This window comes from Pipistrellus kuhlii, unplaced genomic scaffold (genome assembly GCF_014108245.1).
Source record: "Pipistrellus kuhlii isolate mPipKuh1 unplaced genomic scaffold, mPipKuh1.p scaffold_m20_p_18, whole genome shotgun sequence".
Taxonomy (NCBI): Eukaryota; Metazoa; Chordata; class Mammalia; order Chiroptera; family Vespertilionidae; genus Pipistrellus; species Pipistrellus kuhlii.
Window position 1 is genome coordinate 15,434,935 of NW_023425493.1, and position 14,952 is coordinate 15,449,886.

Below are 14,952 nucleotides of genomic sequence, written 5' to 3' on the forward strand. Positions count from 1 at the left end.
GGGGAAAATCCGTTTTGAATTTTTTCTTTCTAATTAGAAAAGATTTCCTTTTTTAATTTAGGATAAATAAAAGTAAGGCATTTAAAATATTAGGATTTATTTCAGTGAAAAAGTATTCTTTTTTTTTTCAATCTTTATTCAGATTATTACAATTCCCCCCCCCCCCCATAGTTCCCCTCCATCTATTGATAGTTCCCACCCTACCCTCTCCCCTTATCCTCCCCCACACACACACGCTCCTCATCCATAGGTGTACGATTTTTGTCCATTCTCTTCCCACACCCCCCACATCCCTTTCCCCCCGATAATTGTCAGTTCACTCCCTTTCTACGCCCCTGATTCTATTATATTCATCAGTTTATTCTGTTCATCAGATTTTTTTATTTTTTATTTTAAATATATTTTATTGATTTTTTACAGAGAGGAAGAGAGAGGGATAGAGAGTTAGAAACATCGATGAGAGAGAATCATCAATCAGCTGCCTCTTGCACATCCCCTACTGGGGATGCGCCCGCAACCAAGGTACATGTCCTTGACCAGAATCGAACCCGGGACCCTTCAGTCCGCAGGCCGACACTCTATCCACTGAGCCAAACCGGTTTCGGCTGTTCATCAGATTTTTTTATTCACTTGATTTTTAGATTCACTTGTTGATGGACATGTATTTGTTGTTGACAATTTTTATTTTGAACTTTTTCTTCTTTTTCCTCTTCTTAAAAGAATACCTTTTCAGCATTTCATATAATACTGGTTTGGTGGTTATAAACTCCTTTAGCTTTTTCTTATCTGTGAAGCTCTTTATCTGCCCTTCAATTCTGAATGATAACTTTACAGTCATAATTATTCTTAGTGACTAGTATATAAGAACTACGAACTTATAATTTTGTAAAGGAAGATTATGCCATCAGAGGAATTCTAAAGCACAATAAAATTTTATTTATAGTTCTATCTTTGTCATCCAACCAGGTCTTTGAATTTTTCCATTTCTAGGCTTTTTCATAAGCATATAAAATTTTTATTGTCTTAATCATAGACTTTTATATTACACTCTTTTCTTGTAATATTTTGTTTTTCTGAGTGTTCCATTAAGTAGTTCACTATAATTTATAATAGTTTAGAGTTCACAATTATCGTTAGCAAGCAGATCAATAAACTTCTTTGGGCCTAGATCATTTTGCTTCTTTTGAATTATTTCCCAGGATAGAACTGATGGGTCCAAAAAGTATGTTTATTGTTTTTATGGTTCTTGGTGCATAAAATCATTGTGACCAATAGGTACAAAACAGTAGCATTTGCTAGATGAACCTTTTTGATTGATAAATTTGTGTTTGTGTCTAGATGACAATGAGGGAAGCAGCAGTGATACTGCCCCTCTGTTCCAGATGGCAGGTGACGGAAAGGACACAGATGACATCAAGATCCCTATGCTATTCCTATTCAGTAAAGAAGGAAGTATCATCTTGGATGCTATCCGGGAATACGAGGAGGTGGAAGTGCTTCTTTCTGACAAAGCAAAAGACCGAGGTAAGGATAAAATCATTTGTTTTAATGCAGCTCAGCACTAATTTTACTGGCTTCATAACAAAGTGAGTGACAAAAATTTATTTCTGGATTACTGGTAAAATAAGTACAATTTTTAAAAGATGATTTCCAAATATATTTTTAATTTGGAAATAAGAGTAGTAAAACATTTATTTGGCTTCGTTTGCAAAGTTAAGATGTTTTTAGAATTGCATATGTAATTTGTAATTTCTGCTTTGATTCTGCCCAGTGATGATAATACAAGAGGTTACATCCAGAGTCATTTTAATATCCACAGATGTTCACCATTCAATTTCTGTAATATTGCATCTTATATTTCTTTTATAAGGAGTACAAAGAGATTGTGTAGAATGGTGTTGTATACAACATAATAGTAATTGGGGTTTCACCAGGCCACCTATAATCAAATGACCACAATTGTAGTGAAAGCAGTAGAAATCCAGCAGCTTCTCTCCACCAAGATCTGTTTATAGGTTACAAGAATTGCAAATGGTGATGTCTGAAGAACAAAGACATTCCCATGTGCCTTATTACTTCATGAGAGTATCTCTTCCTCTCTAGGCCAAAAATGTTTGTGAGTAATTTGAAAGATCTTTGAAACCCAAATTACTGTATAAGTGCAATGTCTTACTATTATTGTTTTATAGTTTCACACCCAGGAATAGGGAAATGAGGGAAAGTGAATCGATTGTCCAATGTAGACTGTGATCTTGTTTTGGTAGCAGTTTTTCTTATCCACCAGAGACATTAGAGAGAGAGCTACACTCCTCCCATCCCTCTTAAATGGGTAAAGTTGTATAGTTTTTATAGGGTTGTTGAATCCCCTGGGATGTTTGTTTGATACACACACACACACACACACACATATACATATACATACATACACACATATATATATATATATATATATATATATATATATATATATATACACACACACACACACACACCGTATTTTTCGGACCATAAGACGCTCCAGACCATAAGACGCACCAGTTTTTAGAGAAGGGAAATGAAGAAAAAAAGATTCTGAAACAAATAGTGTCCTAAAATATTTTATGTGCATTAAAACCCAACATCACAGTCATAAACACATGTAATCAACCCTGTAAAGTAAACAGCAGCATTTAGAACCATTTTAGAGCCGGGCAAGCACACAGAGACCACACAGAGCCGGGCAAGTAAAAAAACTTTTTTTTTTTAAAGTATATGTGTAGGCTATATTTGGACCATAAGACGCAGGGACTTTTCCCCCCCACTTCTGGGGGGAAAAAAGTGCGTCTTATGGTCCGAAAAATACGGTATACTGGTTTGTTTAACTTCCAAGTGGAGCAGTAAAAAAAAAAAAAAAATTTAGCAATAATCTACTGCTAGCCAAATTAGTGTTCTGTCTTGTCCTTTTGTGTTTCTTTATTCTTCTCTGAGGTTCTTTCACATGTCTGCTATTTAAGAGCAGTAGAGTATCTTGTATGTAAGGATATAATGGATGGAAACAGAGCAGAATAGAAAGGATTTCTAATCTTCTGTGATTCTCCTATTACCTGATGTTTTTATGAAACCTTTTTCTAAACTCAGATCTTTCTTCCTGCATTTATGCATTTAGGCACATCAAACAGGCAAATTATTACTCCATGTAACTCTTTAATACCTTTGCTTTTTCCCTCCTATTTTTTTGCTACCATTGGAATTTCAGCAGCAATATTAAAAGGTAAAATGATTCCAAGCTACATTATTAATAGTAGTAAGTATCTTCATTTAATAGGCCTCAAATTATCTATATATATGTGTGTATACACACACACACACACACACACGTGCACATACATGTACATATATACACATATATATAAATTTGGTTCAGTGCATATCACAATAGCATCTGATTAGATTGATGTAATTAGATTATTTCATGTATAGTATAATTCTTTATTGATCCTGTTATAACAAATTCTGTAAATTAAATATCCCATGGATTAAGAATTCACTAGTTTGTGTCTGTGCAAGAGTCACTAACAAAGACACTGTTGTTTTGGATGTATTACTTTTGAACAATTTTTATTTGAATATAGTAAAAACTCTTTAAAACACATATGTTTGTCAGGGTGCATGCTGTTAGGACTATGAGATTATTTAAAAGCATGTGCTTCCCATGACAGAGAACAGGATATACGAAAAGATAAGTTCTACTACTACCAAAACAATGTACCTGAACAGTATTCCCTTAAGAACCTTTAAGTAAAGGATCTTTATTTTAACTATACTGTAGTACATATTTTAAAATTTGGATAGTCTGTACATTTATTGAACTGTGATTTACAGAATCTAGTGACCTTTTGCCCAAAAGTCTTAAGAAAACTCCCCTTGTGTAGCTCTTTCAAGAACTGTACAGCTAAATCAACAGCAAGTTGCAGTATAATTGTTAATACAATGTAAAAAAATCAGTGATAATAGTTCTTTGAAATCAACTACTTTATTAGGGAAACACCCTAAAAAGTTAATGATGGTAGTGGTTATTGTTTATTTGTCCTGGGTCATTACTGCATACGTCATGCTTGTCTTCCACATCAGAATCAGCCACTGTATTGTTAAAAGTGTAGATACCTGAGTTCTACAGAATATTGAATCAGACTCTCTGAAGGCCGAGGATCAGAATCTGAAATTTTAAATAAGCATCCCAGGTAGTTGTACACTTGGAGAAACACTGAGCATGACCAAGAAGGGGTGTCCCTTTTTAATTCCCAGCTATGTATCTGGACATACTGCACCATCGAGGGATTATGTCAGAATAATAGCATCCTTAAAATCTGAGCAATAAAATGACCTTCAGATTGCTCTTCCTAAAAATCTCACTCCACAAATACGTATTTCCCTTATAAAGTCACATAGTTTTGATGAAGCAGTTCTTCCCACATATTAATACAGAAATAGAAGCCCCAGAACAAGCCCCCCCTCCCACCCCCACCTTCTGATTCAGATGATAAGGCCCAGCCATTAATATAGAACTACATCTACAATAGTCCTATCTGCTAATAAGAATGTTCAGATTCCTTACTACAGGATTCCCTCTCATCTGCAGTTTTGTTTTCCATGGTTTCACTTACCTCTGGTCAACCACTATCCAAAAATACTAAATGGGAAACTTCAGAGGTAAACGGCTCCTAAGTTTTAAATTGCCTGCTGTTCTGAATGTGAATCATTTAGCATATTGATGCTGTGTACACTCCCTGCCCTTTAGTCACTTAGTAGCCAGGTCAACAAGAAACACATTCACATAACTTTTATTACAGTATATTGTTATAACTGTTCTATACTTTTATTAGTTATTGTTAATCTCTAACTGTGCCTCATTTATAAAGTAAACTTTTTCATAGATATGTATGTATAGGAAGAAAACACAGTACATTCAGGTTTTGGCACTCTGGGTGGTTTCAGGCACCCACTAGGGGTCTTGTGATGTATCTCCTGTAAATAAGAACTACTGTACACAGAAGTAAAGACTTAGTAATTTATCAAGGGGGAATGTTGTATCCACAGAAGTTTTAATACTGTGTCTTTCAGGTGTCCCGTCTTCCCAAAATGTGAAGTCTGTTAATGCTAAATTCTAATCCCGTGCCCACAAACAAAAGACACCCTGTTTCTAGCCTTTAGCTCCAAGTTGAAATAGTTTACAATTAAGAATCAGTTTCCTTTTATCAAGGGAAAAAAGAGACCTGTATTTCAGTACATTATTATTTTTTAAATATATTTTATTGATTTTTTTACAGAGAGGAAGGGAGAGAGAGAGCGAGCTAGAAACATCGATGAGAGAGAAACATCGACCAGCTGCCTCTTGCACACCCCCTACCGGGGATGTGCCCGCAACCAATGTTCATGCCCTTGACAGGAATCGAACCTGGGACCTTTCAGTCCGCAGACTGACACTCTATCACTGAGCCAAACCAGTTTTGGCAATTTCAGTACATTATTATGTTTGCAGTTTGCAGGTAGGCCCACAGAGCCTTGACATGTCATGGCTACTCCTGTATTTGTGTCTGTCTGAGAAAGAGGCAGGCAGAGAAAATGGGGAAAGAAAAGAAAGGTCCCTGCTTTGAACTGGCAGTGCTAGCAACTTTTCCTAAGCCTTTCCCACTGAAGTTGATCGGGTTAACCCTTTGCACTCCGAACCATTCTGGACATTGGCTACCAGCTACTCGACACTTTGTGGCGGACACGTGTGTTGAATTAACTCACTTCCCCGTAATCACTAACTGCAATGTCCCCCCTGAGAGGGGACATCCGAGTGATATGCTAGAATTCCCATGTCCCCTGAGAGGGGACAGCGGAGTGCAAAGGGTTAAACATGTTCTGAGGTTGGACTGCAGAAGCTGGGTTGCTGTGGGAAAGGAGTTGATTCTGAGGAGAAAAATCTAGTCTGAGTGCAGATGGTCTTATTGCAGGAAAGTAGCACCAGAACCATTCCTGTTAGGGGAATTGGTAGGTACCATATTTTTCGGACCATAAGACGCACCAGTTTTTAGAGAAGGGAAATGAAGAAAAAAAGATTCTGAAACAAATAGTGTCCTAAAATATTCTATGTGCATTAAAACCCAACATCACAGTCATAAACACATGTAATCAACCCTGTAAAGTAAACAGCAGCATTTAGAACCATTTTAGAGCCAGGCAAGCACACAGAGACCACACAGAGCCGGGCAAGTAAAAAAACTTTTTTTTTAAAAAAGTATATGTGTAGGCTATATTTGGACCATAAGACGCAGGGACTTTCCCCCCCCACACTTCTGGGGGGAAAAAAGTGCGTCTTATGGTCTGAAAAATACGGTACCTACCCTCTTCGTCCATCCATGACATTTTTCTCATGCGTTTTTAAATTTGCGAAGTCACTTTCCTCTTTCTAGAAATGCTTCTTAATCCCTAAAAGCCCCTGGTCTTTTTTCTCTTTGAGAACATTTAGCCATGCAAAATACCCATTTTGAATGGCATCTTCTTTATGAAATTTTCTTATTCTCGCGGTAAAATTGGAGGGCATCTTTTTAATATAGCTCTACGTTGACGTTTATATCACATTGTGCTGTTTCGCCTACTGCTCATCTCTGTAATCCTTGCTTTCAGTAAAGAGTCACTAGCTGGTTGTGAAGATGAATGAACAACTGTAGGACATCCAGTCTTTGAGTCTCTCCCCCCAAAGTTCCCTTGTCCTTTCATTATTAAAACTTAGTAATTGAGGCAGGGGCCTCCATGGGTTGAACTATTATCCCATATACCACAAGGTATCCAGTTTTATCTCCCATCAGGGTGGGGATGAGAGACAATAGATTGGTGTTTCTCACACTGATGTTTCTCTTGCTCTCTTTTCTTCTATCTCTAAAAAATTAACATATCCTTGGGTGAGGATTAAAAACATTTAATCATTCTTTTTTTGCTTCTGTTTCTGATATACCATTCCTAAACTCACATAAAAATGGGAAAATTCTGTTAAATATTAAGACTTTCTATCCAGGAACTTAGCCTTACTTGTAAATTTATTCAGGTCTTCTTTTATATTTTCATTAAGATTTTATAGTGGTAAGCAATATGGGTCACGTATCTTTCATAATAAATTCAGTTCTATATTTTGTAGCTTTTATTTTTATTATGAAAAGTGTACTTAACTTTTATTTCTAACGACTATTGCTACTATAGAAGGATTATTGGTATATATGTTTTATTTTTACCTTATCAAATTGTGTTAATAGTATTTTAAAAATTAAGAGTTGCTTTGAGTTTAAGTATACAACACAATCTAAAAACAGTTTGACGTTTCTTTTTCCTATATTTGCAATGACTATTCTGCTGTCCTGTTGTGTTAGCTAGATTTCTAAGATAATGTTGTATAGTAGGTAACCTAGGTTAATTGTTTTGTCTTACCTAAGTAAAGACATGGCACTTCCCCTGTCCCTTTCCTTCTTCACTATTGCCAACTGGAAACAAACCTGAAAGTTTATTATTATTCTCCCTAGCATCATGAGTCTCGGCAGCCCTGCTTCCTCTTCCTTGGGCACCCCAATTTTCCCCAATTGTCTCAGTTAAAATGCATCCTTTTCCCAGCTTAGAAGAGAAAGAATGCTTGGGCCCTCTCTCCTCCGACCTCTCCTCCTCCCCCCTTTCCTTGCCACCACCAGCATATACACCCTGAGAATGTAAACTTCCCTAGGCAGGTAATCTACCTAATCAATTGGTGTATATGTGCCGCCCACCTATACCTGCCTGCATGCCTGTATTTTCCTTCAGTTTTTTTGGTTTTAGAATTGGCCCATCTTCCCTCCCTTTGACTAATTCCACTCATTTTATAAATCTCAGCTCAAATGTCACTTTAAAAATAACCTTTCAAGTGTCACTTTTTGAAGGAAACATTCAAATCTCCTTTCTTCCCTTTTTTTAGAAATTCAATCTGTATTGTTGAAAGTATTACATATGTCCCCCCTCTTTCTCTATTGGCCCCCTTTAGCCTGTCCCCACTATGTACCACCTCAGGCCATCACAGGGGTGGCTGTGTCCATGGGTTATGCATATATGCATACAAGTTTTTTTTATTTCTTTACACCCACCCTTCTCCACTTTTCCTCTGAGGTTCTAAAGTCTGTTCTATGCTTCTCCATCTCCAAATCTATTTTGTTCATTAGATTACACATATGAGTGAGATTATGTGATACTTGTCTTTCTCAGACTGGCTTATTTTGCTTAGCATAATATTCTGCAGGTCCCTTGATACTGCCTCAAAGGGTAAGAGAGCCTTCTTTTTTACAGATGCATCGTATTTCATGTTGTAAATGTACCATAGCGCCTTTTTATGCACTTATCTATTGATGGGCACTTGGGCTATGTCCAGATCTTAACTATTGTACGTTGTGCTGCTTTGAACATAGGGGTGCATACATTCTGATTGATGTTTCGGGTTTCTTAGGATATATTCCTAGAAGTGAGATCACTGAGTCAAATGGCAGTTCCATATTTAACTTTTTGAGGAAACTCCATAATGGTTTCCATAATGGCTACACCATTCTGCATTCCAACCAGCAGTGTACTAGGGTTCCCTTTTCTCCACATCCTTGCCAAAACATGCCATTTGATGATAGCCATTCTGACAGATGTGAGGGGTGATACTTCATTATCATTTTAATTTGCATCTCTTTGATGATCAGTGACTTTGAGCATTTTTTTCAGATGTCTCTTATCTGTATGCCCGTTTGGAGAAGTGGCTATTGAGGTCCTTCGCCCATTTTTTAATTGGATTGTTTATCTTCCTGTTGTATGAGTTCCTTCTATATTTTAGAAATTAACCCTTTAGCAGCTGTATCATTGCCAAATCTGTTCTTCTGTACAGAAGTTTATTTTTATGTAGTTTTATGTTTATTTTCTTAGTTTCCTTTGCCCTAGGTCCACACCACAGTGGTTTGCCGCTCTGTTAACTAATGAGTTTGCTGACCATTGCCGACCACTGACCTAGACTCTGATTCCAATAATTACAGGCTGTTGTTTTTTTGTGATTAAGCCCCTATCCCAGTCGACAAATTCATTAGTCAACAGAGTGCCAAACCGCAGCTCGAGAGCCGCATGTGGTTCACGAGCCACAGTTTGCCGACCACTGCCCTAGGAGATGTATCTGTAAACCTATTGCTACAAGAAATACCAGATATTGCTGCCTATGGTTTCTTCTAGAATTTTTATGGTTTCAAGGCTCACATGTAAGTCTTTTATCCATTTTGAGTTTATTCTTGTGCATGATGGTAATTGGTGGTCAGGTGTTTTTTTGTTTGTTTGTTTGTGTGTTTTTTTTTGCATGTGTCTGTACAATTTTCCCAGCACTATTTATTGAGGAGACTGGAGACTGTCTTGACTCCATTATATGTTCTTGCCTCCTTTGTCAAGTATTAATTGAGCGTAATGGCTTGGGCCGGGGCTGTCTGTTCTATGCCACTGATCTATATGCCTGTTTTTGTGCCAGTACCATGTTGTTTTGATTATAGTGGCACTAAGAACATGTGTCAGAGTTCTCCATTTATTTTGTGATTCTTTGGAAATGTCATTTTTCCCAGCTGATAAGATCCATAGGAGCATAAATGGTGTTTGCTTTTGCCTGTTTATCCTTAGCACCTTGCACAGTGAGCTATTTGCTGACCTACCGCAGAGACGGGGTGGTGCAGCCCTTGGGCGTGGATGCTATTTAGACACTTTCTTGTCAGAACCCTCATCATGTATTCATTATAAGAGGGTTTAACTTACTAGTCAGCCTTCCAGTGGATTTTAGGATGATTTTAGTTTATATTCTTAGACCAACAAAAATAAACAGATAAAATATTTTCATAAAGTTAACAAAAATGAGTTATTTAACCAATCACATTAATGCCTTTAAATCATCCAAAATTTTGTATTATCTGCATTTTCATGGCTTACTGAGTGGGAATTTCACTTTTCAAAGTGAAAAAAAGTTACATACATAAATATGTTACATATATATATATATATATATATATATATATCAACGACATGTACTGTTGACATGTGCTGTTTAAAATTCTATTAATGTTCTCATGTGTAAGCTTCCCAGACTTTAGATATTTAATAAATTTGAGGTATAATGCAAATATACACACTTTAATAGTATTATTATCTAGTGTATATCTTGGCATTTACTCATATCCCTTGAAGGCAGTCTTATTTGGAAATATGTTTATTTCCTTGTCCCATTTTGCAAGATTAATGTGCAGAAAAATGTGATCGCATTATTATAAGGCAATAATATTACTGTTTAATATTTTTTAAAAAACTATTTCTTCATTTGATTGTGATAATCTTTTTTAGGGGAAAAGTTTCACGGAACTCATTTCTTTTCACACAGATCCTGAAATGGAAAATGAGCCTCAGAGTGCTGATCAGACCACGTCAGGCCCTCCCGAGGTGGATGGAGAGTCTCCAGAGGACAGCTCTCTGAACTCTCACTCAGAATCATCATCTCCAGCAACTACAGACAATGCTTCTCCTTCCCAGCAGGATTCTGAGCCCATAAAAAGCAAAGGGTATGTACGCTTTGATGATGAATGTACATATTTCGATGAAGATGAAGAAGAACAACCAGAAACTGAGGAAGATTCTAAGCAAGATTCTAAACCCCTACATCCCATAGTAGCAGACTGGAAAGAAGATATGAAAGCAATTAGAGAGCTGAAGAAGGAAATGATGAAGAAGAAGGGTGAACTATGACTCACTGAGAATCCAGTGGTAGGTATTTAACAAGAGTAGGTAAACTGTGGTTCATGGACACCCTCACACTAAGCAGGCTCTCCAGAGGGAGGCTTTAGTATGGTGACGAGCAGCCACGTTCTGACTGGGATAGCTGGTTGTCATAGGAGCCTGGAGCTTGCTATGTTAGAACTGACCTTGTTTCAAGCGTGTCCCCTGAGAAATGGAAACTCACAGTCCCCTCGATGGCAGCACCGCACCACCCTGGCCAGGAGATGACTACCGGACGCGCCTCGGACCCAGGTTTCTGCAGGCTCTGGACAAACCAATCCGGTTAGTAGTGGGGTGTGGAGTAGGAATTTGTATTGCTTCCTAATTAAAGGAAGCTTGACATTCTAGGTTTGGGAGTTAGAGTGTCTTCTGGGAAACAACAAGCGTACTGTGGGCCTTCTGGTTGTGCTGCCTTCACAGAAACACTCAAAGCGGTTATGAAGCAAATGTGTTCAGAGTCTTGCTCATCACTTGCTTCATGGTGTTGCAGATGATCAAAATGACTTGATTTCCCCCCCTTAACAATGTCCTTTTCATTTAAACCAAAGGTGAAGCCAGTGTGCTTTCTCAGTGAGTTCTCTGCATAAGGACTAAACAGTGGGACCAGGTAAAAAGGTCATCTACTACATTGTGGAAATTGGTTACATAATGCTTTTGAAAGATGGAGCCAGGGAGAAACTAGACTGTTGCAATATGAGCTTGCCATTGGGCCTTCACAGGGAAAGCTGTGACTACTCTGAAGTGGAACATAGTGCTAGGTCCTTATAGGGTAAATGATAAACATTTTCCCGTTCATTTCTCTTAGAGGTGATCCCTCTAGTCATCAGCCTTACTCCATCCCAGGTTTAGTATGCATTTTGAGCCACAAGGCCCAGGTGACTGATAGCTTAATACATTTTGTCCCATTTCTGTCTTGGGAAGCCATGGTCTGCTGTGGTAACTATAGTTTCTAAAGTTGTACCTAAGGAGCCTGCCACATTTTCTGTTGAATCATGGTTTTTAAATTTGCTTTTTCTTTAAAACAAATATTCCTTCTGATACAGACTTGAAAATTAGTGAATGGTAACCTGTGTAGAAAACTTACACAGTACCGACTAACATGCAGCCATATAGCTTACTATTTTTTTTTGGTGGCAGTCTGGTGCTGGCCACATTTAATTTTTTTGTTGATAGCTGTAGACAGTCCTGTAGTTGAAATCATGGCTTTATTTATTTTTAAAAATTTACCTGAATGTGTTCTAAAGGCATAGTTTTTGTGAGTCTTAATTTTCTTTCTCTTTACCATGACATTACATAGACATTACATATAACCTCCTAAGACAGTTTTGAGGTACTGATGAACTGAAACTGTGTATGAAGCTGTTAAAAACAGCAGTGCTGTGTTGTACTTGTGTATATACATGTACAGTGTGTCTTAGATCCAGGTAGGTGTATTCTTTTATAAGAGGAAAAATCGCTGCTTTCAGAAACTCCAGCTAAACTTAATTGGGTCAGTAACCATAAATCTAATAGAGAATTCACTTGGGGTGTGTGTAGATTAGTATATAAGATCTTTATTGACCCTTAATTTGTCACCAAAATTGATATTTTTAGTCACTGCATGTGAAATTTGGCGTTAAGTAGAACTATAATACATACAGTCCACAAAAGGATAGACATAGTGTTTTCTTCACCTTAATTGCAAAGCTGCCAAAATAGCTAAAGCTTAATTACTTGCCTTGATTTATAGGACTGGGGCTTGGCGAAAGGGAGCAGATGTTCCTCTAATACTGATTCTAGAAGTCTTATATTTTGTGATTTGCTCAGAGCCATTGTTTAAATCTCACTTTCTAAGTTATTGAAACATTTTTCTCCCCAGCTCACTGCCACTCTACCTTCCTTTGGCCATTAGGGGGAGTTGTTGTCATTCTTTGAGGTCTAGAAGCAAATTGCTTACTTGTTTAGAAAAGTGAATCCTTAAGACAGGAAAGAAAATTTAAAAAATTAAATGGGGGAAAGTCAAGTATAACTCTAACATTGCAGTTGCCTCTACATTTCTTAATTGACATACTGCCATGAAGTTGTTTTTCAGTTCATGAAAAATTCCAACAGCATTAGAGTTTTTTAAAAAAAATACCTTCTATAGAGATTTTATTTACTTCTTAAGTATTCAGGGGATTCTAAGAAACCCTGAATTTTAGAAACATCTGGTCTACCTCAGTTAAATGTTGACTGCATAGAAATAGAGCTGAAGTGATCACCACAGCCATAAAATTGTTTGACTAAGAAGGAGTTATACAATGTTTACAAACCTGGAATCAAGTAAGGCTTTTATCTGAAAGTTATTAGAGCAAGTATTTAATTCAGGTATTTAAGTTTAACTTGTTTACCAACTAAAAATAGCTGTAGTTTTTTTCTGATACAGAGTCGATTGAAATGATATACCCTTTATTTGCAATACTTTATTTGCCATAAAGTTTTAGTTGTGAAAGAATTGTAATTTACTAGTTTGGTGTGGGATAGGTTTTCTTTTTAACATTAATAGGCTTCCAACAAGAACATAGTTATTATTGCAGAACAAATAGTTTTTGACATACTTTTTACTTCACAGTATTAAAGAGTAAAATGAAAAATTGTGCACACTCTGATATTCTAATTACTCCCTTTAGAATTTGTCTTAAATTACTGTCACACAGCCCTTTTCATAGTAAAACCAGCATTTGTTCTCTCACCAAACCCCATGCCAAATTCACCATAAAGAAAGCTCAGCATAAGTAATTTAAATAGTGCTTATAATCTTTTAGGTGGGGGCATTTAGTGAATATTCCAACCGGTCGTTTTCTGCACAAGGCTTTAGTCAGAACTAGAAAAAAACATTCTATGAATGAAATATTGTATGTTCAGATTTTATAAGAGACATTTTTAAAAGCCCAATTTACAGCCGTATATTTTCTTATGATGTAATTTATGAAAAAGATAAGATGTCTGTACTAACAGGTGCTGTAACACTACTGTTGTTGGATTTTATTGTTTGGTGATAAATGTATACACTATTTCTAAGGGAAACTATGTACTGTGATGTAAAAGTCTGGGCAAAATGTATATAATCCTGTATATAAATGTGTATCTGATTATAATTACTGATTGTAAAGATTTAATAAAACATGTAAATATTCTGGTCTAGTTTTAACTTGAACACCTTTAAAATATTTTTTATTACTTTTCAAGTCATCTTTCCTTTAATTTTACCCCACTGGAATAAATTTAGGGGCAGCTTAGGGTAAAGAAAAACGTACCTTCAACAGCTCCGCCAGTGCCAAGGACCCTCCGAGTAGAGTTAGTGATTCACAGCGTCAATATTGGCAACGTGTTCCCTCACATTAAATCAGTTATCCTGTCAATGTTGTCATAAAAAGTAGCACTCACCTCAGTTCCAGCGACGTTTCTGTTAGCAGCCACTTTCAGGTCCTGTGATACTGTGCTTTTCATCTGGACTACTTCAGGGCTTAAGACCTAATAGAATTTATAGATGGGTCATTGCTTTCTTTAAAGATTTCCAAACTAAGACCTAAGTTCTAAGCGTCTTACTCCGAGCCCTGCCTCTGGTTCCTGGGCATTGGGAGCCCGTGCTCCTCCCAGTGTGCTGTGCTCTCCCCTCCTGTGCCAGGCCTCACCCCTCCCACCTTCACTTCAGTTTCAGCTCACCTTTCTGTGCTCAGCCACTGCCCTGCCAGGGGGACTGACATTTAGAAATGGTAGCATCCATTCTTAGGTTCTCTGGACATTCTTTCCGGTCCGTGTGCCTCCATTCCTAGGACAAAGCACCAATATCTCAGGAAACAGCTACAGGATTCATAGTACCTCTTGGAAGATTTCACAGGTGAGGTTGCTTCTCTGAATAAAGCAAACTTAAAAGGTCTAAAAGAAGTAATTTAATGGTTAATTGAGAAGGACATGTCAGCACCTGGCTGCTAGTAAGGCTTACATTTCTCAAAGCCTTCTGATCAGCCTGGAGGGCTATAATTCTTACCCATTCTCTTCCACAGAGCAAATGGGAGGCCGCCAACAGACCCCTGGGATCGTCTTAACACATTGCAGACGGATCGTGAGCATTCTTATGTTTTCTGTTCTAAGACTTGTGGCCAATCACGAGAATACGCTAAA

The 14,952-nt window shown here is 37.3% G+C and overlaps 1 protein-coding gene across 5 annotated transcripts in view; it reads left to right on the forward strand.

The window, feature by feature from the left end:
- EDEM3 (ER degradation enhancing alpha-mannosidase like protein 3) overlaps positions 1-13,963 on the forward strand; it is a 56,405-nt gene extending 42,442 nt beyond the window's left edge. For 3 of the 5 annotated variants that reach the window (XM_036442842.2, XM_036442843.2, XM_045583151.1), the window contains 2 exons: positions 1,339-1,524; positions 10,418-13,963. In XM_036442842.2, the coding sequence (XP_036298735.1) occupies positions 1,339-1,524; positions 10,418-10,779 (548 nt within the window). In that variant the 3' untranslated portion in view covers positions 10,780-13,963. Of the gene's footprint in view, positions 1-1,338; positions 1,525-3,235; positions 3,445-10,417 lie in introns of those variants that run through there. The other 2 variants (XM_045583149.1, XM_045583150.1) reach the window with 1 other exon arrangement.
- Positions 13,964-14,952: the final 989 nt, after the last annotated feature.